We start from the raw sequence: 25,726 nt of genomic DNA, 5'->3' as shown, positions 1-25,726 counted from the left end.
AATGAGCCATTCAAACCTATCTGTATCCTGGACATATGAGGCAGGGCAGGGTTGAACCTTGGAGTAATTGGTTTAGACAGGCATATGGTTTTACGGGCAACAACCTACTTTGTCTGCTGCTAGAAACAGATGATAGGTCTGGTGCATCTTTTTGAAGGACAGCTAGCAAGAGCCTCCTTATAGGAGCATTTAATAATAATGATACTTCATATTTATAGTGCCTTACACATGCAGCTACCCAACTTTATGGAGTCCTACAAAGCTTTTTCAAATCTCTTTAACCCCATTCCGGACGGGTAAAAAAGGGTCATGGAACAAGTCAGCAACAAGACCAGGAATCCTGGCTGCTGAAACCCTGCTCTAGCTGCAGTCATGCAGACAGTACAACTTCTTCTACAGTTTCGCTTCTCCCACAGGTAAGTGCATTGAGCATAAGATGTGCAGACCAGGTTTACTCATGCATAAGGCTAGCCACGCGAAGTCACCAGGCCAGGCAACCAGTGACGAGTATGGTCCCATACCTGCAGTCGTAGCTGAGCCATGTCTCTCATTAATCTGTTCCGACGAGCTTCCTCAGCAGCCTAATTAGAAAAATAAGCTTATAAATAAAATGAGTAGGAAAAGCACAAGGTGCTCTTGTGGCAGGGGTCACAAGAGATGAAAAATGGGAGAGAACTGAATGGCTTGGGGGGTTGGGAATGAAAGCTTTCACCTGTAGGGCACTGGCTTAACTCAAGCCAAAGGTGTTCCTGTGGGCTAGTGGCTCGTGGGCAGTAGCCCTGACAAAAATCATTGAAAATGAGGGATGGAAGGGACCCTCGGGAGGTCACATCTAGTCCAACCGCCTGGTCAAAGCAGTACCAGCCCCAGCTAGATCCCAGCCAAAGCTTTGTCTGTCTGGGCCTTAAAAAAACCTCCAAGGATGGAGATTCCACTACCTCCCTAGATAGCCTGTTCCAGTGTTTCACCTCCCTCCTAGTGAGAAAGTTTGTCCTAACATCCAACCTAAACTTCTCTTGCTGCATCCTGAGACCACTGATCCTTATTCTGCCATTTGCCACCACTAAGAACAGTTCAGCTCCATTCTCTTTGCAACTCCCCTTCAGGGAGCTGATGGCTGCTATCAATCCCTTTTCTTCTGCAGACTAAATAAGCCAGTTCCCTCAGCCTCTCCTGACAAGTCACATGCCTCAGCCTCCAAACCAGAAAGGCATCCACAATGCAAAAGACTACCACCACCCTGATCAGCTTTACTGGCCTTTTTGTCCATAGACCTAAGAGATAGTTCTAGGACTTCCACCTCCCTGCTAAGAGAGTCCCCTGTCTTGAAATGAAAGTGGGCTGGAGGGGCAGTACAGAACTGCTGTGCTGCAAGCTCCAGGGCTGTACATTCTGCATCTCTCTTGAGAAGCACGAGGCAGATTTATTAACCCACCAACTATTTGGGACTTTTCAGGCAGTGCTCCAGGGGGGTGCAAATTATCCTCTTAAAAGCAAGCAAGTCTGGACAGTAACAGACCTAGCTGCATTGTTGTTCCTGCAGACAGGAATGTAGCCAACCTTCCCTCACACTAGGCACAGGAGCTGGGTGGAAATGAGGAAAGGTAGCTGCCATACACAGGTGCTCTGCTGTGTGCATACTAGTGCATGCACAGGCCATTAAAAGGCACATACACTGCTGAATTTCAAGGAGCAGGCAGGTAGGATGGGCTTCTCAGTGCATGATGACTTAGCCATGAAACTAAGTCACTAATAACATGGCACTGCGTCACAAAAGGAAATGTATTAAGGTCCTGTCAAGAACTCAAGTGAGAGGAACAGGATGACATGTAGATACCTACTAACTGGAAAGGAAGTTAACCCTGGGCTCAGGTGGCCGCCCAGAGAATTAGCTTCTTCTGACTCACCATGTGGAACTGGGCCTCAGCTTGGTGCAGCAAGTTATCCTGCTCTGACTGGGCAATGCTAATGAAGATCCCGAGCTCCGAGTTGAATTGCAGGATGCTGCCTTGCAAGCGGGTGATGAAGTGGCCGAAACTCCGGACGCAGCAAATCCGAACCACAGACTGCAGGGGACAAGACCCTGTTAAATGGGGAGGTGGGGGGAGCCACAGGGGGCACGCCACAGCAGCATGACCTCTGGCTGAGACAACCTGGCCAAAGCCTGAACCCCGAGGCAGGGCCACCCACGCTTACCTCCTCCACCGGCGAGAGGAAGGGTCTGTCCTGCTCAAAGTTAAACCTTTTGTGCGCGTTCTTCAGAGGGGGTAGGTTGCGAAGGGCCACATCCTCTGGGAGCAGCAAGTGGGTGCTCAGGTCTGGGAGCTCAGAGCCACTCAGCAAGTCCTTAACCTCATTACACAGGGCCAGCCCTGGGTTTGATAGAGAGAAAGGCAGCAAGACATAGTGAGCGGCTATAACAAATCAGATACAATCTGCCACTTCAGGACAGGCTTTATGCCATTCGCAGGCCTAATCTGAAGCTCACTGATCACACCCGATTTCCATCGCAAGATGCCAGGCTCTAAGAAGGTTTTAACCCATCAATACATGCTAGATGGCCAAGTATGCCAATTTAACAAGCTGAATTCTACCCTGCCAGCTAACCAAAGCACGCGAAGCAACTACTGAACTGGAAAGGCGATCAAATGCAGAAAGCCTGAATGAGATGAGGCTGGACAGGAGACATTTTCGGGGTTGGGGGGGAGAGGATAACGGTGGGAGAAAATATGCAGTGTGTTCCTCAGTACCTGGTTCTTGCAGTTGTGCAGCAGAAGGCAGGAGGTTCAAGAGCACAGACAGCCTGTTCCATAGACTTTGGGAGCTCTGGAAAAAAGGTTGCGGAATAGATCAGGCCAGGCAGACTTTCAAGCCAAAACAGATATAAACTATGAGGCCACACTGAGCTTCTGAAACACCTGCCAAAAACCTCCGAGAGTTTCGGAAATCGTTAACTTCAAAAGCAGAGATCGGGGAAGCCCAAGTGGAGGGCTGGGGTGGACTGGACTCCCTCAAGGTCACAGTGGGAAAGGGGCAAAGGCAGGACAGTCTGTCAGAAGCCCACACCCCCAGGCTCTTATCCCAAGCAGGAGGTTCCGCAGCTGCCTCTCTCCACAGCAACCCTTTGCCATTGCTCGCCCGCAATTTTTTGGCAAGTTGTCGAAATGGACAAAAGGCTAAACAGCAATTGTGAGAAATGGTCCCTGTCTAAATGTGGGTCTGTTCCATCAGGAGCTTTTGAGGTCGGAGTTTTGTCCTGAGCCTAACTCCCCTGTTCCCTCCACGCTTATTTAAGGGACAGGCTTACAAAAGACCAATGCTATTACAAATGGTACATTTAAGCTCTGTAGATTCCCCACTCTTGTAAATGGAACACACCAATTTGATTACCGTACTGTCTCACATCCAACATGCCACAGAATAAAACATGTGCTTTGTTTTCGAGAGGCAGAACAAACTGAAATAGATATTTCCTAGTAGTAACAGCAGCAGCAGGGAGTCCAGCCTGCTCATTGTTCAGCTCCCTGTGCCCGCAGATTTTACTTTTGCCAGGTAACAAGAAGCAACTGACCTTACTGTATTTCTTGCAAATAATGTGCCCTGTAATTTCCAGCAGCTGTTGGGTTTGTTTGTTTATTCGTTTTTTTGTGTTTTTTTTTTTTGGGGGGGGGGGAAGAGATTTTTTTGTAAGCATGAAAGTACAGTATGCACAGAGATTACCAAGCTGCAGTTTCTAAACGGAAGGGATCTGTTTAGCCATACAAAGCACTACTTTGGTACAGGAAGTGACGCTGCATCTAGCTGAAACTAGAGGCCTGAGTGCATTTCATCACCCAGGCTGACATGAACATCCTCCATCTAAACCAAGGCCCCACACCTGGGCACACATGATGATGAGGTCGGTGTTTGTTCGCAGCCAGTCCAGGAACACCTTGACAGTAGGAAGCAATCCCTCATTGGTGAGGATCTCCAGCTTCTCCTCAAGCGACTTCTCATTCCTGCAGGATTTGTTACTGATGATGCTCTCCTCCGAGTCAGACATGTCATCTGAAAATACAAAGCACAGCAGGGTTTAAGGGATTAGACCACAAGCAGAGAACCATGCTGGTATGTGCTTGAGGAAACTGTATGGGAACAAGAAGGAAAATAACTTTAATGATTTCTCATTCCCTGCAGACTGGTGTCATCTCATGGCACTTCCAAATGCCTGTGCCTGCAGGAACTCTCTCTGTGTTGTCTATACAGCACCCAGCACCAAGGTGTCCCACTTCAGTGATCCAAGGTGATGCAGTAATATCAAGTAAGAGCAACTGAGAAAACTGAGAAATCTGGAATCTACTCCCAACTTCCAGAGCAAGCTACCAACATGCCCTGTCCCCGAGAAAAAGGAAACTGCTATATTCTACCCTAAGATGCCCAGATATGTGAGGCTGGTAACGGCAAAGTGACAGAGAAGACAGGGCGAGGCTTATAACTTCCTCCCTCTTGTACAGCACCCGGCATGTTGTTGGCACCTCAGTGATGATGGGTCCCAAAACGCTTTACCACACAGGTCTCAGTTCAACCATCAAGGAATACCATTCTCTTCTGGAACCCATAGGCATACATTTGAGCCCTGGGTACAGAGACCCTTTGTTTGTCCCTACCCAGTACATGTAATGGTGCTTCACACTGTCCTAGGTGGAACAGAAACTGTCCAATCATTCCACAGCCAACACCACATTGTCAAGCTGAAATCTGCTTTTTGAGAGCAAAACACGCAGCTTAAAGTTACCTGGCAGGAGCCAGGAATAAGCAGCGGAGGAGAAAAATGTTCTGCCGCTTGCAAAGAGGAATTAACATCCAGTTCAAACTTGTCCAGAGTGACAGGCAGGAGATACAAACTCAGGCACATGGGTTTAGAAACCTCCCTGTGCCACCAAAAGTCACACTGCTCTTGCTAAGGATCCCTTTCAGTAGAGCATCTCCCTGACTTATCCCTTGACCTTTGAATGGCAGCTGCATATAAAATAAATCTCCCTGCTATTAGGCCCCCAGGGAACTTTTCAAGATGCCTCCACAAAGTCCCTCTTCACTTGGCAAGAGGCTGCTCATGCATCTGTGTCCAACTGGCAGAATCCAAATTCTTTCCAGTGACCCCACAGAAACCAAGAAAAGGAGCCGGGGGGAAAGAGGGGGCGAGTCAGCTGCTCCTGGCACCTCCAAACCTGCAACTGGGTTTAAGGAGAGACCCTGCAGAGACCAGGTAGATCAACACCAGCTGCAGCTGGAACCTCAGCTGCCACAACAAGGGAGCGAGCCTCATCAGTGCAAAGCTAAATGCCCATTCTATGTCCTTCCAGGACAGAAGAATCATTGACCCAGCAGATGTTTCTAGTCTTGTCATCTTTTTACTGGGAAAGAAAAATGGTTTGATAATCATACAAAATGAGGGCTGGATAGGACCTCAGGAAGTCATATAGTCCAAACCTTCATCAAAGCAGGACCAGGCCCAGCTAGATCATCCCAGCCAAGGCTTTGTCTAGCTGGGGCTTAAAAACTTCCAAGTATGGAGATTCCACCACCTGAGTAACCTGTTCCAGTACTTTACTGCCCTCCTAGATAAGGCCCATCTCTCCCCCTCCTCACAACCCTGATGTCAGAGACCTTTCTCTCCCATCAGGAAGGACTGAAGGAAGCCCCTTCCAAAGTAGGTTAACGCCAGTCAGAGTGTCTAGACTTAGACTTATGAGGCATCAGATCATGTTTGTTAGCTACATCTAATTCTGGCTACTCAATGCTGAGTCAAGCTAGTTAACGAGAACTAAAACTAAATTTGCAAGTAACACACATGAGTACATATCAAGGCAGCACATTCATGTACAGGGGCTGCAGGAACACAATGCAAAATGCTTCCTTGCTCCTTAGGACAGAGGAGGCTGGAAAGCAGGACAAGCAAAACCAGACCAGCCTGAGATGCACTTGAAATGCAAAGGCTATATATGTAGTACAGCTCATCTGTTCCATGCCAGAACATGACTCTGATTGTATAATGCACACCCCACCATGGTTTTAAGAAATAGGCAGCGCCATCTGCTGAGCATCTGAAGACAGAAGCCAGAAGGACACAGGCACTGCCCCATTGCTTCTGCATTTCTGCCCCTGGCTTAGTCACATCTGCTGATGCAAACAAGTTTTCCCAAGCGTTACTTCTACATATGCAGCTCACATAGTCCTGACAGTTACGGGAGAAATACCTGAACGCAGCCTGCCTCAGCCACCATCAGGACCACAAGCTAGATTTCAACTGCAGAATTTTATAGGACTTTTTAAGGAGAAGAACAGTAATCATTTCTAACTCCAGCTGGGTGTGCAGCCTTAGCAAAGCTAAGTTTCATACAGACTGAATTAAATCAATCATCTTTACAGTCTAACCTTCCTCCTCTTCTCCTACACAGGCAAAATACATCAAGTGCCAATATTTGTTATCTTTTCCTGGCACTGAATCAGCACTCACTGAAACGAATGGCTTAAGAACATAAAGAAGTGCCAATGACTGGATCAGGCCATGAATGCATTTTGCCCACTATCCTGTGGATAGACCCAGGACCTTGTGCTCTTCATTACCCTTCACGCTCCCCTTTTAACCAAGCATGGGCTTCTTACCTTGCTCAACCAAGTTGGGCTTGTTCACATCTCCATTGATGCAGGGCTTGCTGCCCACTCCCTCCTTCAATGCGGTTGTTCCACTGGTCGGCTTCAGGAGGACGTTGCTGAAGGTGGGAGCCAGGCGGAAGCAGCGTTTGGTCTGGAAGAGCTGGGTGGACATGGCCTGCAGGTTGCTGGCTATGCTTGCCTCGTTTGTGCCCACAGACCCTGGCCCGTTGGCAGCAGGGTCAGGGTTCTCAGTCTTGGGGTTACCTGGGTTTTTAGAGTCCCCCAGCCCACTCCCCTCCACGCAGTTTTTTATGGCCTCCTTGGCCCTGCTTTTTGTGCTCCTGGTGCGGCTCCCTCCATCCTCACCCGGCTCATCCTCCATGTCCTCCAGGTCTGAGCGGGACTCCTGGCTGTTCATGTCCGAGTCCGTTTCTACATCAAAAGCAGCCTCTGCGTCCTCGTCACTCTTCTCTGAGCCGCTCTCAGAGCCATCGCTGCCCTTGGCAGAGTCACGGCTGGAGTCCGAGTCAAAGCCTTCACTCAGGTCGCTCTCATCCACCTTCTGGGGGTGGCGCCGACGCCGCAGGCAGGAGAGGCGTGAGTACTTCTTGCCTTTCTTGCCGTCGTTCTTCTGTTGCTCGGCGCTGGGCTGATGGTTGGCTAAGTCAGCCTCTGCTTCCTTCTCAATGGAGTTCACAGGCTCCCGAGGCTCTTGGTCATCTGAAGATGACAGCCAGAACAAAAAACCTTGGTTAGAAAAGCCCTGAGGTCTGATGCCATCAAGCGACTAACCCCAAGACAGGGGAAGTGTCAGCACCTCAGCTTAGGTGCTGTTTTTATAGGGCCTATCATTACACGATGCATCATGGCATCCTTGGGGAACAGTGCCACTTGTACAGAGCTAGATGAGTGCTAATACAAAGCAAGCAAACCCTGCACCTCTGCTGGCCCTGCTTCCACAGAAACACTGGTACTTAATTACAGACAGCTCGATTTCTTCCCCCTGGCTTTTACTAATCCCCTGAGCTGTTCAGTTACTGGCAGCAGAAATTTATCACAGCAAATGGAGTGAGACTCCTGTGCAACACTGGCTCAAACCCTACTCAATTCCTGTCAGTCAGGGAAAGTGCTCGCTATTACCTGATCAGCCAGTGGGTGGCCAGTGGGAAATTAATGAGCTGGGTTCTATTTTCTGGGGTTTAGGAGACCGATAATCAACATCCTTTACCGAGCAAGACCTACAGAACAGCCAAGGATAGAACAGGCCGTGGGAACAGAGTCCCTGCAAATCAAGGCCATAGTTTGTAGGAAGGAAAGAGAACTAGGAAGCTGGCATCCTTGCTGCCTAAGCTGGATCAGTTTTGTTATTAGATTCATATATGCTAGGGTTGGAAGGGACCTCAACAGGTCATCGAGTCCAACCCCTTGCCTAGGCAGGAAAGAGTGCTGGGGTCAGATGACCCAAGCCAGATGCCTATCCAGCCTTCTCTTAAAGAAGGCTGGATAAGCATCCCTTGGAAGCCCACTCCAAATTTTGGCCACCCTAGATGGGACTGCTGAGGCCAGCACAGCACGGCATTCATTCCTATACAAAACCACCTTCTCCCCAGTCTCCTCCCTCCACAGGAGATTCAGCTAGACTAGTATATTCCCCAGCTGCGGGCCAGGTAGCCAAGGGAAGTGGTCCACTACTCATCAGTGGATTACTGTGGACTTCATTAGTGTTTTCAATTTAAAAACTCTGCTGATAAAGCTGTGTAGAGGTCCATGGGAAAATGCAAGGAATGAAAGACAAAAAAATGTGATTCATGAAATTTTTTTGCCAAGAACTCATGCCACTGGCCAAAAGCTAACTGTTCTCTTAATACACACTTACAAATCTCAGCTTAAAGAGTCCAGGGTTTGTGTTCTAACTGAGCCATTTGCATGGACTCCTAACTCAGATCTCTGCTCAAGTATCCAAGGGGCAGTGTGACTACACGCGTGCCAGACAAATTGGTTAAGCCTGACCACTTCTCCTAATCCGGGATTGAATGGGTTTAATCCACAATCTTTATTACAGCCGTATCACTTAGTGTCTTAAGAGGCTTAACTCACCTTTGTCTTATTCAAAACCAAGGGCAGGGGAAGAATCTGTATCAGCTCTACCAACACAACAGCATATTAGACACAGTTGGTGGAGTGATACAGGAGAGATCTCAAAGGAATATTCAGCGTGGAACGTTCTCCACTGGTTTTATTGTAAAGGAGTTTTATACTTTTTGTGCTACTTGAAGCTGGCAAAAGTGAATGAGGCAGGTAAACATGTGGTTGTTCTGAGGATGCGGCTATCTGGTATAAGGTGGAAATCATTTGGGAGGTACCTGGGATGGTCAGTGAAACGGTTTGTTGCAAGTGATTAAAACCCAGCACAATAACATTCTAATTTAATTAACGCTTCTCCCATATGCTGAAGTTAAGCTGTTCCCCATGTGCAATTAGATCAATACTTAGCACTTCACTTCCTGCCTGGCCACTTTCTAGAAAAACTCCCGTTTAATGAAACTACCCAAATACATCATTTGGGTCAAGAAAATGGCAAATTCTTTTTTCCACTGCACAGAATCTCCAAAGGGGACTGAAGACATTTTATTCCATCTTCAGTGACCTCAGCTTTGCTGAAAATTGCTTGATAGGCAAACTCTGGGAACAAAGATTTTGCCCATATTCCCTGAACAGCCGCAGCAAACACAGAAACAGGAAAAGCATCTTGTTGACACTGCCGTAATCCTCATCTCAAGGGGAGAGAAAGGAGTGCGCTAAACAGCAACAGAAGGGGAATAAACCTCAAAGGTATGCGTGAGGGAGAAGAGATATTGAAGGAGACTGAGGTTTGGAAGGACAAATGCAGAGAGGCAGCAGAATGACATAAGGGAGACAAAAAAGTGGGGCAGAGAGAGCCATGGGGACTATACAGACAAGGTCTGTGAGCACAGCTGGAGCAAAAGCAACGGACAGTTTATAAAAGATGCAGGTACTCTGAATTGGAGTCTGAAGAGAACGGAGAAAAAGCAAAGACAATACGGGGCAGTTCTGGGGAGTGCATGTTGGCACAGCCATGCAAAATATGAGGTCACCGGTGAATTACTAAGCAGCTACCTCCAGGCTGGCAAGAAGGCAGTCTGCTACCTCCCCCTTCCCATCAACCATGCAGCCACCTCCAAGCCTGGAGGATATTTCCCATTTTTTACTTCAGCAACCCCCTCTCTGGCAACATCTGTCAAGGTCACCCAGAACTGAGTATCTAAAGCAACAGAAGGGAGCTCCCCATGGCTGAGAACAAGGCCAAGCAGACATTATAGGCTACTGATGACATAGTGATGTCAGTCAGGAATGGGAGGTGGCTGACACCAGCTGTGGGAGAAGGAACTTTTAGCATAGATACAGTGATAACTGTATCTACAGCAGTGTAACCTGCTCCCCTCCTGGGGTGTGGTCTATCCATACAGTACAAAGCATGGCTTTGCTGGTATAGTTATGTCCATACTAGATGTGCTTTACCTGTACAAGATTGTGGTAGGGAAGATACAGCCTCAGCTGTGTAGATATGCCTGCCTCGCATAAAAGATCTAAAAGTTTAAGTTTTCCACATACATAGCAACTTCCCTGTACTGTCACTGTCAATCTCATACTCAGTACATTTAGGAGAGGGAAGCAGTGGCTACATACAAAGACAGAGCAGTTGCTACCAACCTTTCTCTTACCTGTGCCGTCGCTCTGGAAGGCCGGGACTGGATTCTCCCCTTCCTCCAGCTCTGCTTGCAGACGAATATTGACATGATTGATCAGATGAGAAAAGAGGGCCAGTGTGAATGCAATGGCTGCACTGTACTGCTTTGAACCTGCAATGAGACGGCAAGATGATGAGGAGGGAACAGGTCGTCTCGATACTGCGACAGAATGGATGTTCCTTGAGTTTGATTTGCGGTCTGAGTTGGGAAAACTAATCCCTGCCCCCTCTGGGCTCTAACTCCATCCAAGAAGGACCTGCCGTCAGCCTAAGACCCATATACTATTGCACTTCCTGCTGCGTGGCAGAGACACAACATTCTTGATAAGCTGCATTCACCATCCAGGGGGTCCTATTTCACGAAAGATCTTCATTCATCCATGAATCTCAGGCATCACTGATGCTTTGTATCTCACCTTATGCGCAGGAAATCATTTTACTAAGCTGATCACTATGGCAACCAAAGTGGTGTCAAGCATGCCAATCACTATGCATCTAGCAGGTGTCAGCACCAAGGCAGAAGAGCTGTTCAGGATGCCAAAACTGAGTATATAACTGAGAGTAATAAGTAAATGGAGGCTGAATATCAGGATGTCTCCTGACGATCTTCTTGTAAGTACATACGTGACCCCCACAACCATAATGCCCGAGTACCTCACGGCCTTTTAACACAACGCCTGTGTGCACATTTTACAGGTGACACTAAAAAACTATGGATTTTGCCCAAGCCCATGAAGGACACTCATGATGGAACAGAGACCTGATCCTAGATGTCCAGATTATGAACCTAGTCCTATAATGCACTGGAATACCCGCCACTACCACCCCCATCATACTCACCCCCCGCCCCAAGGAAAGCAGGGGAGACACCCTCACTGTTTCACACTGTACTGGACACTAGAAGATGCTCTGTATGCTGGAATTCTAACAATGGGACCAGTCAGTCTGTCCTAAGGGGCCTTTTCCATCTCTGCCAAATATGAAGTGAGATAACATGAATGTCTAGCAGCCAGTATTCAGCTCTAAATGAATCTTCTGTAAAATGGATCCCCGTACCCCTGCAGACAGTCAGAGTTCACAAGGGGCATGTCCCCTTCCTTCTGTCACAGAACTAGAATTCAGCAAGCTGCTTTGCTAATGGGATAAGTTAATTATGCATTCGTTACCTGCCCTCTTGAGGCTGTGCACACTCATAAGGCAGACAATAACCATGCGGAAGATGAGCAGGTCAGGAAGGAAGGAGTACCCACTCTCATATTCCTCTTCATCTTCACTAGCTGAGCTCAGGTTGGGGGGAGAGGGCAGATAGAACAAGCAAAGGTTGAAATCCTCCAGCACCGACTGGCAAAGAGATGTCAGCTCGGAATCCACAGAGCTGGACAGAGAGGAGGAAACGAACAACTTCACCATCCAATCGCCCTAGGGTGAGTTAAGGTCCCCCATTCAATGAACAAAAAAATCCTGAAGAGTCAACCAGCATCAGGCAGGGCTTTACAGTGGACAAGGGGATTAAGCAATGTGTGTATTAAGCCCTGATCCAAAATAGTTTGGGATCAAGCAGTAAAGGGTTAATTTGGAGATATCAGGAAGTCCCCTGTCAGACAGAGAAAGTGCAGGAGAACCCACATGGTTGTACAAAGCTTCCCATTGATGCCACACAACAGGTTCTGTTACTTTTTCCCCTGAACAAAGAGTGATAAGATTACAGGTGTCTTAAAGGAAGAAACTGCTCTGCAGTTCTTCACATGGGCAAGACTGGGAAGCCAATGCTCTCCTCCTGTCCCTGGCAGGAAAAGAGGACTGAGCAGAGATAAGAACAGCTGGGGGCAACAGGGCAAACAAAGGGCCTGAGAGGAAGAGCTCCTGGGTGCTCCACCTGCTGTCTTCCCATATATGTGATGCCAGTTAAATCATTTAACCCCTTAAGGGAACAATTTAGGATTTTCTTACTGAGTCAGACACAAGAGACCATGGAGAACTACCTTACCTGCTTTTGGGCTGCAGAAGACTCTGTAGGTACATAAAGCTCACCAGCAGTCTTTTTATATCTTTGCATCTGTCAGGGTAAAAATGTAATCATAAGGAAGCAAGCATCTCATCCATCAAACACAAGAGGAGAGAAATGCTGTTATTACTGTGCAAATCATTTCTCAGATAGTTATCAACATTCAGTAGGAGTAGCAGAGTAAATCAATTTATTTCTAGTCTTCTACCTTCCCTACAGAGACCCTAAAGTATGGTCAAAATAGACTCAGCCCTTGGAGAAACCTCCTCTGGAAAAGAGGCTTTGGTATTCTGCCCATTTCAGAATTGGTAGCTTAACTCTGAAAACAAGAAACATACCAAGATGTGGGTTGCAAAATTCACGGAAACATCAGAGTGAGTCAAGGCTTATGAGACTATTTGGTCTGGCAAAGAGCAAGTTCTTAACCTTGCAAGGATGTGCAAAGGAGGCTTGGCTTCACAAGAATCTCAGCCATTCCAGCTGAGGGACACCAGCATTATCCACTATTATTTCATAAGGTTTCTGAATCGCTTCTCCCTCAAGCTGAAAAATGGAAGTCAGATACCACAGGACCTGCCCACTGGTCTTGGTCGTGTGAAAATGCATCATGTATTGGGTTTGGGTAGATGCCATGTTGCATATCTACTAGGAGGAATCTATCTGGAAGCAGGCAGCTGACATGCAGGAATAAACCAAGCTTTGGAAACATGCTGTAACCCAGACCATGAGTGGAAGATCATAACGTGTAACAACCAAAGCCAGGAGAATGGAACAAGACAGCAAACACAAAAATTTAAGAGATTAAAACAGGTCAAACCACAGGTCCATCTAGCATCTCACAGTGGCACAATGGATGCTAAAGGGAAGAACCTATATGCAGGGTCTAGCCACTCTGATCTGCCCCCAGCCCCTCTTCCTTTATAGCTTCCAGAGACCTGGGAAGTCCTAATCTGGAGATGGCAACTCTAATTACCATGTTTAATACCTACTGATGGGCTAATCTTGCAGGTGTTACTCACACTGCCTATTAAATGCATCACAAATGAGGATCCATCAGATGGAGGATAATTATCTGTAATTTCCCATAAATGGAGCAGTCACTGCAGCTAGCCCTGGTATACTTAAGACACGGAAAATTGCTACATTGCAGAGGTGGCTGCCATATAGTGCAGCAGTGCAAGCTTTCCATACATGCCTCCCCACTAATATTCACCAACCCTCAAAAGCAGCACCCAGCCCCTAGGAAGAAAAAGGAATTCAATCTATGTTCCTAATCAGTCCATGGCCTCTTTCCTGGGACCATCATCAAAGAGGCCAATAATGGGAGCTAGACAGAAATCACTGATCAAATAGTAACTGTGAATCGCTGCCAACTTGAGCTGAATTTGTGGCAGTCAGGGTGAAACTGCACCCCATGCACTGCTTCTGAAACTATTCCAGCTGACCTCCTGCCCTTTGGGCAGGGGGCTGGACTCGATGATCTCCCGAGGTCCCTTCCAGCCCTAATGTCTATGAAATCTCATGCCAGAGCTATACTCCAGTGCCACTCCCTCAGTTCTTACCGTTTTTTGCTTGGAGACAGTTTCCTGGTCTCACATTTCTTCAGTTGATGGTACATTTTGGCTGCCTTGTCATACAGCCGCTTCAGGTTCCCATAGGCCCCTTCGAAGGACACTTCAGACTGGATGCTAAAACACGGGTATTTCACAAACACACAGTTACCTTACCTACCTCATCAGTTACCCCAGGACTTGCATTTTGTGCCACAGCTTTGAAGCTCTTAGGACCAGATTTTTAAAGGTATGTAAGCACCTGATATAGAGAGGAATGACATACCTTAGTGCCTTTTGGAAATCTTATACCTTTAAAATAATCTGGACATTGTGTTCTTTTTACTCAGTCTGTGGCATCATGGTTCCATAGCACGATGCAGCCCTGAATCAGGGTAGGTAAACTTCAGACCCACCCTCCCACCAACTGATGTGCAAACACGCCAGACTAACAGTCAAAGAAAAAGAAGTAACCCTGGCTCTGCAGCTGAGGCAGCAGGGAGGATGAAGCACCCCCACTGCAGACACTCACCAGCGTAAGTAGCAATAGGTAGCTTCCACGTTGTAATATTTACTCCCTGCCAGTGTACCCAGTTGGTTGAAAGGCATGCCTGTCAAGCAAAGCAGACTGGGTTATTTCACCTCTAGGTCTCATTACATCTCTGCCCATGATAGACAGCACAGAGCCAGCTGCTACAAAAAAATATCGGAGCCACGTTTAGAAGATCCCGATTTCTTGTTCCCTTCAACCTCCCTGGACTAGAGTTTTTTTATACTGGCCCAGTATCTCCCATGCCAATTACTTGCTTCCCCTTTCCCCTGCAAACACATCCTCTCATTTCACTCTTCCCTAAGCTATCATGCTGCCTTTGTCCTACCGATCCGCAAGGGACACAGTCTTGTCTACATTTGTAAAAGCCCAGCACAAGTTTACTGCACTATTTAAATGCTTATCAATTATATAAGGACTTGGAAGTAAGCTGTAGCAAGAGCTCAGTAAAGGAAAGCCTTGCGCTGTGCAAAGAAAGTCACTGCAGCCTTTGTAAAACTTTCTTTCTGCACGCTACATGGGGTCCCTCACTTCTAAGAACCACTCAGATGCTGAAGCTTTTACTGAATGCAGCTGTCCATTTGACAGCCCCTCTCCCAGGGGTTTGTTATGCATGTGCTCCATGATCTGCTCTGGTGTCTACTTGGTTTCCAAGTGCAATTCAAGGATTTTATTTTGCTCTGTAAACCTCTCAACTGCTCTGGGTCCAGGTCTAGATACTTTTGCTATCATGGCTAACTACCTCTCTCACTTCTGAGCCCCACATTTGGGACTTTCTAAAACTAGGTTTAAGCTGACCACAGCTAAATTTAAGCTGGATACCAGTGGGTTTTTAAATATCAGAGAAACAAGGTTCTGAAATCGCTTTCCAGTAGTAGAAGCAAGGGAATAAACCTGACTGGTTTTAAGATAGATCTTGATAAGTTTGTGGATGGGGTTATACGACATAGCAATAACAGGGAACTGCCCTTGACCATGAAGGTAGTCCTTTCCCTGCCTGCATGCCTGCCGACTGTGGGGTGTTAGACAGACACACTTAGGCACAAGCTCTCGTCTTTCATCTCCTATCAGCTTGGACAGCCTGCATTTGGCTTACAGGGATCATCTGGCAGCAGGGGTCTGCATATTTTTACAAAGGCCATAGATCCTTTAATTGACCTTGTATTAACTGTGTTCTGTATTACTGCATCCCTGCTTTCTGCACATGGACTCAAAAGCACAACAGACATTAAAGTACAACTAACTGTTAATTAGATCTGATTATTTAAAAGCTACCAGGCAAGGCTTTTAAACAATGCTCCCATGCTTCTAGGAATCTCCACTTGCTTTCCTTAAAGCAGCCTGGGAAGCAGCAGACCACCTCTGTTTTACAGAGGTGAAAACAGCTATAGGGATATCAAGAGACATGCTCAAGAGGTTTCAGTGTGCTTACTCTGGAAGACAACCCAACCAACACTCCAGATCTGAAACACATACATGAATTTACTGCTTGCAAGTCACAATGGAACGTGTGGGGGGCAGTCCAGCAAGAAGAGCAGCATCAGCATTAATGCTCTGCACAAACAGCAAAAAACAGCTGGATCTTGCCTGAAGCAGACAAGTGTGAAATCGCCTCTTACATGTGAGTTTTTGAGCTTGTGTGCGCAACAAGAATGGCAAGGATGATTACCTGACAATTCAGAGTCATTCTGGGAGTGAATGCAGAGGCACTTTCCTCTCTTGTGTCAAACAGAGAAAAGGAGACTCTCTTATAAAGGGAAGTTACTCTAACCGGAGAGTAAAACAACTCTGTACAGCAATAAATGTAAGTGCAAACTTCAACAGGGCAATCACGACAGTCTGTTTTCTCCTACCTGTTTTCACAGGAGATTACGGCAATAACAGATGAACAACTGTACTCATAGTTCACAGTAGCTCACTTACCAATTTGTGGGGCAACGGAAAGAGCCTGATAGTAAAACCTCTCAGCAAGCAGTTCTGTGTCCACACCTGCCAGCTCATTCTGATAGCGAGCTGGAAAGTAACAGATGCACATTACTCACAACAGAAAGCAGAGAATACATATATTTTTTTTTAAATATTTCCAATGCAAAGAGGAACAGGGAGTATTCTCTGAGAGGGGGCAGAACTCCAGACCAGAGGAGCAGCTTGCCCTAGCATACTAAAAGTCCCTCAAAATGAGAATCAACAGCACTGGATTTGCTGACTTATTCTAGAAAAAGACTGCAGTAAGAGCACAGAGCCATGTGGGGTTTACCACAAAGAGGCAGCAGCTGATCTTCAAATCCACTCCTTTGCATGAAACATGTAAGAGTTTCAGGAGATGCCCAATTAAGTTGGCTTGTGCAAGGCTGGAGATGGATGGATGGAATTCCTGCTTGAGTCATGTGCCGAGAATTAGTATTACCCTAAAATATGCTACATTTGTATTCTCAGCTCTCCAGTAAGCAGGGGAGACCAGTAATGCAGGATGAGAAATGTCTACTCTGCGCATCTGGATATGGGCAAACAATTAGCCTTGATGCATCTAGAGCAGACGGAGGCAAAACCAAAGAGCAGCTCTGGGACTGGATAATATTTAGTCTCATTGAGACTTCTGGCAATGGTGCCATTTGGAAGTGAGCACATGTTTTTCCACCCAGTGGCATATGACTTGCCCCCATGAGACATCTATTCACCTGCATTATAACAGGCAGGTTCGTTTGCCAGGATAACACTGCTGCAGTTTTTAGTTGTTTGAAGGTTGGAGTCTGTCATGTATATATTTATGGGGCTCCTCTCCACCAGTAACAGAACAGCTTTTCACGCATGCTCATGTGTATTTTCACCACACTCATATGCACAGCTATACAATCAAGCAAAAAACTGAAACTCACATGAACCTCTTGAGGCCATGACTGAGAAGCAGGCATGTGTTTAATACCAAACAGATCGACACATCAACACCCACCCCCTTCTCGCTTGCTTCTAAGAAGTCATAGCTTTATCACTATCACCCTAGAATTAATTTGAATTTTGTATGATGGGGCCCAATTCTCATTTACCTATAAATTGTTCCACATTACCATGGCTGCATAAAAGGGCCTTAAAGTGAATGTAAATGGAAGCTATGTCCATTTTAAGGGTCTTTACACTGCCAAAGCAATGTTAAGGATAACCAGCCATATGCTGTTATATAGGAGAGGATTCAAAGCTGATACACTTGATACAGCTCTAAGTGAGCTCCAACTTCCCTGTCAGCCAGCCTTAGAAGCCTCCATGGTCTGTAACAAATTAGGTATTTGATAGAATTTCACCTTAAACTTGTCATTGACAAACATATGCAAGACAAACCAATGTCTGCAAGGGATTATACCCGGTAACTAATGAGCATGGTTATCAGTATGATGTATGTAACGTCTTTTGTGCATTAAAGACTCTATTGCAAGAAGACACTGCTCTTACCTAAATCTCCCAGATAAACCAGACATCTGTGACATGCCATCTGTGCCCACTCCATCTCCTTCTCTGAGGCAGACACGGGTTTCTTGCAGCCTATGTGAGAAACAGCAAATTAAAACATGCCCATGAGTAAGGACAGCTGGCAAGTAAAGTGGCAGCCTACCATTCAGCAAGAGAGACAGAGGGCACCACTGGCCTTTGTGGTGTAGGAGAGATTACTACAAGGTTCAGTGAAGGCTCCTGGGTATGCCAGACTCAGGCAGCCACCCTCCCTTCCCCTTTTGTAGTTCTCCCCTGTGCTTCCCAAGGTACAAAATACATCCCAGTAGCTGAAGCATCAGCAGCCACAGATGGAGAACTGCTTCCCGAGGAAACAAGCCAGTTGCTGACTCCTTCCTCTGTTCCTCCTGCCATTTTCCAAACAGCTGAGCTAAGTTAACTACAGCAATTAAGTGTGACTTGACTCAACTCCTTGGAGGTTGTCATTAGGGAAGCATGGTCCCATCTCCAATGAGCACCTTCCCACCAGCCAGACAAAGAACATAGTGTTCCCCAAATCCTGACTGGCTGCCCAGAGCCAGAGAGTCTGGGGGGCAACACTATTTTATGCCTGTTTAGGAGAGAGATGCAGAGAATTTTAACTGCCACAAAATGGGCCAGTAGGGAAGAAAATAGCATGCCCAGTCCAGACTCAGTCCTCCTGGATCCTATTTTCATGCACAGCAAGATGAACTGAAATAGCAGGGATTAAACAGAAATGATTTTTAAAAGCATTGAGTTCAACCTGTATTCTCAGTAATTTCCCCTCTCAGCTCTGCTGAAAGGGTGCAGGCAACTCCCACAGCCCAAATGACCAGTGGAGTGCCCTGACTACTAGAAGATGTTGCACAAGTGATATTTGCCCAACAAGCTGAGTCACAACTCTGCACACCACTGCTGTCAAATCAATCCCAAGTCCCCACCTCCCCTTCTGCAAAACTAGCCCACATCTTCCACTTCTGATGCAACATTACGCTTTCACTGTATTTACATAATATTACATCTTCATGACAAGCATCATGAACACCCTCAAAACCTTAAGGAAGGAGGGGAGCCACCCAACCGCTGATCCAAAGCTGAAAATCCAGCCAGAATTTAAGACATACAAATTCAAGGATGCATTAGCATTGCAGAACCAAGACGTGTCTCTCACAGTATACCTTTTACCCTGACATTTCAAAGCCAATCATGATCTAATACTCTTCCAGCAGCTAAGAATGGACCATAACCCCAAAAGGTTTGACTGCTAGACATGTAGAAACAAAGTCCAAGCAGATTGCTTTTATTTTTCTTTCCTTTAAAAAGTTTGCTGCTTCCATTCAGAACTCACAAATGTGACTGAGATCCTCTACTTCTGTCACTGGTCCCACATGTCTTGAACGTCAGAGTTTAATGTGGCTTCAAAGGTTTTCCCAAGAGGGTTCAACTGTATGTCAGGGCCCTGATCTCTATATGCGCAGAAAGTGCATAAATGCAGCACATGAGGCAAGGGAGGAGACAGAAAAGCCAATTAACAGGCACCTTGGAAACAACCTAGTAGTGTATTTTCTCACATACAGTGGGCCCCCAAAAAAGGTACAAGTCTTGTTTTTGAAAGACAAAATGAAGAAAAAAAGTCCTTTCCTTGCAGTAACTAAGTAGCAGCAGCTGGGACCTAAGCCTACTCACTGTCCTGCTCCCAGTGGATCATGACTGCCCAGTAAGCAGCAAACTACTCTTACAATATTTCTCACATATTTCCTGCTCCCGAAACTCTATGTGCCCACTTTAATTAGACTTACTAAAGTCATCTGCATAGGCAGGAGGGCTCTTTCCAAACTGCCCTGTACAAATCAGCTGAGACTGAACATTTTACTAGATCTTCTAGGAGCAATTTAACTCCAAGAAAGTGCATTTTCTACCCTGTCATGTTTCCTTCATTAATTACCAGAAGTTCAACAGAACAATAAGAACCAAGGGGGAGCTCTGCTTTGAACAGATAATGAGCTAATCAGGGAGGGACAATTCCCTGAATCTTAAGAGACACAAGTAATAGTGAGGCAAAGTCATCCACTCATGGTTCTTGCATCAACCAAGAGCTAATGCATGACAGGCACTGACCTATCAAGGGGTCGGTTACGTGAGTCCAATCAATACAGCACTGCAGCTCCAGCTGATAGTGAGACTGAATGTAGAGAAGTAGGTGTTGGTAAAATCCTATGCCAGCGATTAGATGAGTCCGGTATGCACACTCCAGGGTGCTGCGACTGTGAATGTGCTACAAGGAACAAAAATAAGAACCTGTTAATATAGTCCAGGTTGAAATTCCTGCTGGCAGCACACACTGGGCCAGAGCTAAACCAAGTTAGCAGGGGTCTGTTTTTGCCAGCCTCCTACAAGCCAGGCATCTTTCTTTTTCTCAACAACTAATCTCTAGTGCACTATATTGAGTAGCACTTGATAGGTGTAAACATCAAGGAGGCAGAAGTCAATCAGGGAGTGAACACAGGTATAGCCAGGCATGACTGAATGATCCATCTGGCCTTTACAATCTCTAACGTCTATAAACTACCCTCTGCACCGATTAGGTTATTATGCAGATAGCCACCAACGCCCTTATTCTTATGTGGCAACTGAAGATAGGCTTCTGGAAATACACGCAACCTGTTCCTTAGAAGTATTCTGCCCCCCAAAAACTAGCAGTGTTTTTCCCTCACTCAGCTGATTTGGTTTACAGTTGTGGGACAGCATATAGGACAGGTAAGAACCTGTACTTTGACAAGCATAATACCCATGCAATTTGTGCTCTCAAAATCCCAAACAAGTATGTATTTGTGCACCCCGCCAACACACAAGGGCTCCAAAAGAAACCATTCCTTTCAGAGTAGTTTCACTAACACTCACTGTAATGTGTCTGTTGTAACGCACTCAAAGAAACTGGCACTATCATTTTGTGTCACTCCTAAAGGTGTTTTTCACTGCATGGGAAAGACGATTCAGTAGCTAAAACACAGAACCAAGACTTGGGAAATCTTAGTTTCTATTTCCATCTCCAAGGTTTGCCGAGACAATCTGTGTGCTCACAATGCCTCAAAACTCAGGTTTCTGAACTTGAAACTAAGATTTAAGGGCAGCAATAGAATACTTGTTTGCAATGCTTCCCTTTGCTTCACAAAGGTCCCGCAGCCCTCCATTCACCCAGCATTTGTGAGGATTCTTAGTCTCCTGAGCTGAAAGATATTCCAAGAGATCTCAGTTCCGTCGACAGTAGAAAGTCCTTTAGATAAGATCAGCCTGGTAATTCCTATTAGAACAAGGCTCGCTTTACAGTCAACTGATAACATCACTAGCATGGTGTTACAATTTGAATTTCCAGAGTCTTTTCTGGCCATCCTCTAGAATAATTTAAGCAGAATTATACGGCTCCTTATAAATATCGATTCTGATGCCTGCTTCACAAGATCTTATGCCAATTTTAGAGACGAGGAAACAGAAGCAAGCAACCTGACTCAAGACACTGCAGCTCTGAGGCTAAATCATGATAACTGATTTGCCTGAGGCGAGACCGGGAGCCAATGTCCAAGGTAAGATTAACATTCAGAAGCTCATGGATTCGTCTCATGGTTAGGTCATGTCCCCACGTCAGTGCAGCCATTTGCACATTCCTGCCTATTGGGCAGCTGGAGAATTTCTGTCTCGAGGCCAGTCTACAAGATGGAGCAACAGCCCCAGCGCTTCGCTGACATAGCAGCAGAACCTCCAGCAGAAATGTGGCATGCACCAAGGTGTGTAGGTGTGTGTGTGTGTGGGGGGGTGTCATCAGCCATCAGGAGTATGGTACGAACAGGGGTTTAGGCAGAACAGCAACATCTAGTACAGGATGGGACCTCTTCAAAGCTGAAGCTGACGAATGTTGTCGTGTAGGCCACAGCTCTGAGCAGGATTACTTGCCTTTTTATTGGTTTTGATGAGCTGGATAACTTCGTAGTAAACTTTTCTCCAGAGCAGTTCTTCTGCTTTCCTCCCATATTCTACTGGATGCAGGAACATCAGCTTCACACAGAGTTCTCGCAACCTGCAGCAGAGGAGAGAGGCTCCTGTTAAAAGTCACAGGGAAGAAAGGCTGGAAGGGACCTCCAGAGGTCATCTAGTCCACCCCCTGCCTGAGACAGGATCATCCCTATCCAAACCATTTCATACAACCATAATCTAAGCTCTACATGAGACTATGCTCTACACAGGCACAGCATAAGCCTAACACCCTAACCTGGTACAGGTAAAGCAGAGGAACCGTGGCAGCCAATATCCTGCTTCTATAAAATGTTGTCAGTATATGCTCAAGAGGTTCTGGGTAGAGGCCATGCCCTCCCACCACTACAGAAGGCAAAGTTCCATTTAGCAGCAGCTACTCCTATGGCTCTAGCCTTATGGGAAGAGAAAAGGGAGAGTTTGACTGCTACTATAGGGCTAGTAGGACCATGTAGTGACAGTACAGTTTAGCTTACACTTCAGACAGGCAACAGCTGCAAAGGGCAGAGATAATTGTGTGTCCAACTGCAATAGAGGGTGGTGGGTGATGCCCCCTCCAGGCTTCAGGATGGGAAAAAAGGCCACATCAGTCTTCTGAAGAAGCTGTATATATCCTGTTTCCTCTGCAGGAAGCAAAGTATTTGGGCACACAGGTAATGAGGCTGCTTGCAGCTTATCAGTTAGGGAACAACCACACTTCACCCCAATACACTGCTCCACATATAATCAGGATGAAGGAGGCCTGGAACGACTAATTCACTGCAAATTGTATGGCCAGGAGAGTCTGCTACAAGGCTTCTAGATGTGGAAAAAGGAAGCTGATGTGGGTTCCTTATTAAGCACCATGCTCAGAGCAGTAGAAGAAACTTTCCGGCTAAAAGCAGACATCTAATAATCACAAGAATGGCTCAGTGGATGCACTCCCCTAATCAGCCTGGTAACCTTTACCAGCCACTTCACAGCCTGACTGGAAAACACTTCTTTGGAGAGGGAAATGACAAAACAAGCAGCTCAATAACTATCCACGGCAGGGAGCTGAGTGCTCTCACCCAGCAAAACTTTCACAGAATAAAACTGCATTAAGGACATCACTGATAAACAATGATTTTCGAGAGCAGTTCCGTTACCCTGACGACTTTTTTTTGATCTTTAGATACAGATTCAGTAAGCTTTCCTCCTAGAAACTTACTATGCATTTCACTGTAAATATATGAAGCATTTTCAGCATGTAGGTATTTTAAGAGTTATAAGAACAGATTGTAACCAAAGAGATGACTTCATTTAGACTGCAATTGAATGCAGAGTCCCTGATCTATCACTGGCACTTTTGCCAAAATAATAAAAATAAGGGGAGGGACGGGACACAGGACCCTTACTTGTTTCTTAAGCTGATGTTCTCCGGCTTGAACACTTCTTGATAAGCTGCCTTGTTACCAAGAATGAGGTCCAGTCTGTGAACTGCCTCCACCACCGCTCTGAAAAATAGTAGAGGAAGAAGAGCTTCAGGGTGACATGCTTCACGTGACCATCTGGTATGAGATTCAGGATCTCCCACTGATGACTCCAGACGGAGAAGGCGGCTGGCTATCATTAATGAACTACACTATACCACTGCACACCAGGGGATCCGCCATTTTTGTGCAAGCCTATTATTTTTAAAAGCTTCTGCAAATAGAAGGAGGTTTATGTAAGCCATACAGCAAACACTGTAATTCATTTCCTTAACCACTAGGTACCACTGACTGACCAGTCAAAAAAATGTTAGTTGTTGCTCCAACAGTAGATTTAAATGATGTTGGATTCTACCAAGGCACCATGAACTTTTAACCTCTGCAATTAATAAGAAATCCTGATGCCAGATTGGTTTCTGATGATTACAACAGGGGGCTGCTGATCTAAAGTCCTTTATCCCCTGTTCCTTTGTCAACCTACTCCATGACTGTTGGCATGGATTCCCCATCCCTGTTGTAATGACTCCCTAATGAACCTGAGATCCCTGGATGAAAGATGCCCTATAAAAGCTAAATATTTTCATGCTTCTGGCAAAATAATTTAAAAACATCTGAATTTAGGAAAAACAATAGTATTTCACCAAAGCCAGCTGCAACACGGAGCTGGGACCCTCGACAGCACAAGCAGCACAAAAACCATGGCTGTGAGTCACTGTTCAGGTCTCCTGGGTCTTGTAGAGGAGGATGCCCACGTGTGTAAAATATCAAGTATATGGCAGTTCCAGGCTATGAGCTAAGCTGGCTGACTGACCCGACTCCAGATGCCGTCCAAGAATCAAAACAGAGCCTGGACTGGGTGGAATCATTAGTGCTGGCAAGAAACATTGGTTATGGGAAATGTGTATTTTGCTCATTTCCCAGACACACACACACCAACAATTTGCCAGCAACCAGGAACTAGCAACCAAGCAGATACCTGCTGTCCCCTACCCTGCAACTCCACATCCAATATTTGTAGTGCTGTAGCTGCCATTCACCAAGAAACTTCTTTGTACATGGAGCTCAAGGCAAACAAGGTGTGCTCCTTACTGGTACCTGGAAAATCCAGAAGGGCCTGGCTGGAGGAGCTCCTTCCATTAAGGATCACACCATTTGTCAACCATGTTTGCCTTGGGTCAAGTTCGCACAGACTGGGGTTTTGCCTCCCTGTCTCCTAGGATCTTCTAAGCACATACAAAGCTAATGCTTCCTTCTCGGTGCAGCAGCTGGGCATTGACAGAGCTCTGGTCCCCACTTGCTTCTACCTGCACCATGCTGTAAAGTGCTGGTGGTATTTCAGGTACCAGGTCTCATAGCAGTGGGTGAGGATTTGGCATGGCGATCTGGGGGTTTCCTTGGGTTACCAATTATCTGGACTTGGCCCTTCCAGCACCGTGATACTACTGTAAGCAATGGATCAGAGACCAGTATGAGCCAGTCTACACCAAGCAGGACTAATTGCTTCCAGCAGGATCCTGCCACATTGCTGACAGCACACAATCTCCCCCTTTACCCCTCCCATCAGGTTTTCAACAAAACACGAATCTTGAAACTCTCCAACCTTCTCCCAAAACAGGCACAAGCAGATGCCAGACTGCACACATGGCCTGCAAGCGAGGACATGCAAAGAGAAAGGCTTAAACGGGGAGGCTGAAACCAGAAACAATTTCCTTGCAAAGTACAGCAATCGGTGCAAGGCAACTGCCAGCCTCAGATACAGACGAGGTAAGACTTTGTAGTGGAGCCCTGGACTGGAAAGCAATCTTGGAAAGGAGGCTGAATAGACAACACGGTCCATCCCATAGGATACTCCAAATGAGCAATTTTCCCCCAAACAGATCATAGAATCATAGAAGTCAGGTCAGAAGGGACCCTGTAGATCTTCAAGTCTGACCCCCTGCTTGGGCAGGAGAAAAAAACTGGGCTCAAATGATCCCAGCTAGGTAGGCATCAAGCCTCCTTTTAAAGCCCCCCAGGGTAGGAGCCAGCACCACTTCCCTTGGAAGCTGGTTCCAGATCCTAGCCGCCCTGACTGTGAAGTAGTTCTTATGGATGTCTACTCTAAACCTACTCTCCAACAACTTGTGGCTGTTATTCCTTGTCATGTCAGGGGGCACTAGGGGAAACAAGGTCTATCCCAAACCCTTCTGGTCCCCCCTAGTGAGTTTATAGACGGTCACCAGGTCCCCCCTCAGCCTTCTCTTGTGAAGGCTGAACAGCTTCAGGTCCCGCAGTCTC

The 25,726-nt window shown here is 46.4% G+C and overlaps 1 protein-coding gene across 1 annotated transcript in view; it reads right to left on the bottom strand.

Moving 5' to 3' along the window:
- SMG5 (SMG5, nonsense mediated mRNA decay factor) overlaps window positions 1-23,498 on the bottom strand; it is a 31,935-nt gene extending 8,437 nt beyond the window's left edge. The window contains exons 1-16 of the mRNA XM_019555372.1: window positions 23,375-23,498; window positions 21,921-22,044; window positions 20,091-20,247; window positions 17,955-18,044; window positions 16,434-16,523; window positions 14,493-14,571; window positions 13,973-14,098; window positions 12,393-12,461; window positions 11,572-11,780; window positions 10,380-10,517; window positions 6,646-7,356; window positions 3,878-4,047; window positions 2,751-2,826; window positions 2,197-2,372; window positions 1,908-2,066; window positions 522-581 (exon numbers count right to left, since the gene is read on the bottom strand). Coding sequence (XP_019410917.1) covers window positions 522-581; window positions 1,908-2,066; window positions 2,197-2,372; window positions 2,751-2,826; window positions 3,878-4,047; window positions 6,646-7,356; window positions 10,380-10,517; window positions 11,572-11,780; window positions 12,393-12,461; window positions 13,973-14,098; window positions 14,493-14,571; window positions 16,434-16,523; window positions 17,955-18,044; window positions 20,091-20,247; window positions 21,921-22,019 — 2,409 coding nt within the window. The 5' untranslated portion in view covers window positions 22,020-22,044; window positions 23,375-23,498. The remainder of the gene's footprint in view (window positions 1-521; window positions 582-1,907; window positions 2,067-2,196; window positions 2,373-2,750; window positions 2,827-3,877; window positions 4,048-6,645; window positions 7,357-10,379; window positions 10,518-11,571; window positions 11,781-12,392; window positions 12,462-13,972; window positions 14,099-14,492; window positions 14,572-16,433; window positions 16,524-17,954; window positions 18,045-20,090; window positions 20,248-21,920; window positions 22,045-23,374) is intronic.
- Between the last annotated feature and the right edge of the window lie 2,228 nt (window positions 23,499-25,726).

This window comes from Crocodylus porosus, unplaced genomic scaffold (assembly GCF_001723895.1).
Source record: "Crocodylus porosus isolate Cpor-Errol unplaced genomic scaffold, CroPor_comp1, whole genome shotgun sequence".
Lineage (NCBI taxonomy): Eukaryota > Metazoa > Chordata > Crocodylia > Crocodylidae > Crocodylus > Crocodylus porosus.
Note: the sequence above shows the minus strand (reverse complement) of the source record. Positions and strands in the feature narration are given on the sequence as shown.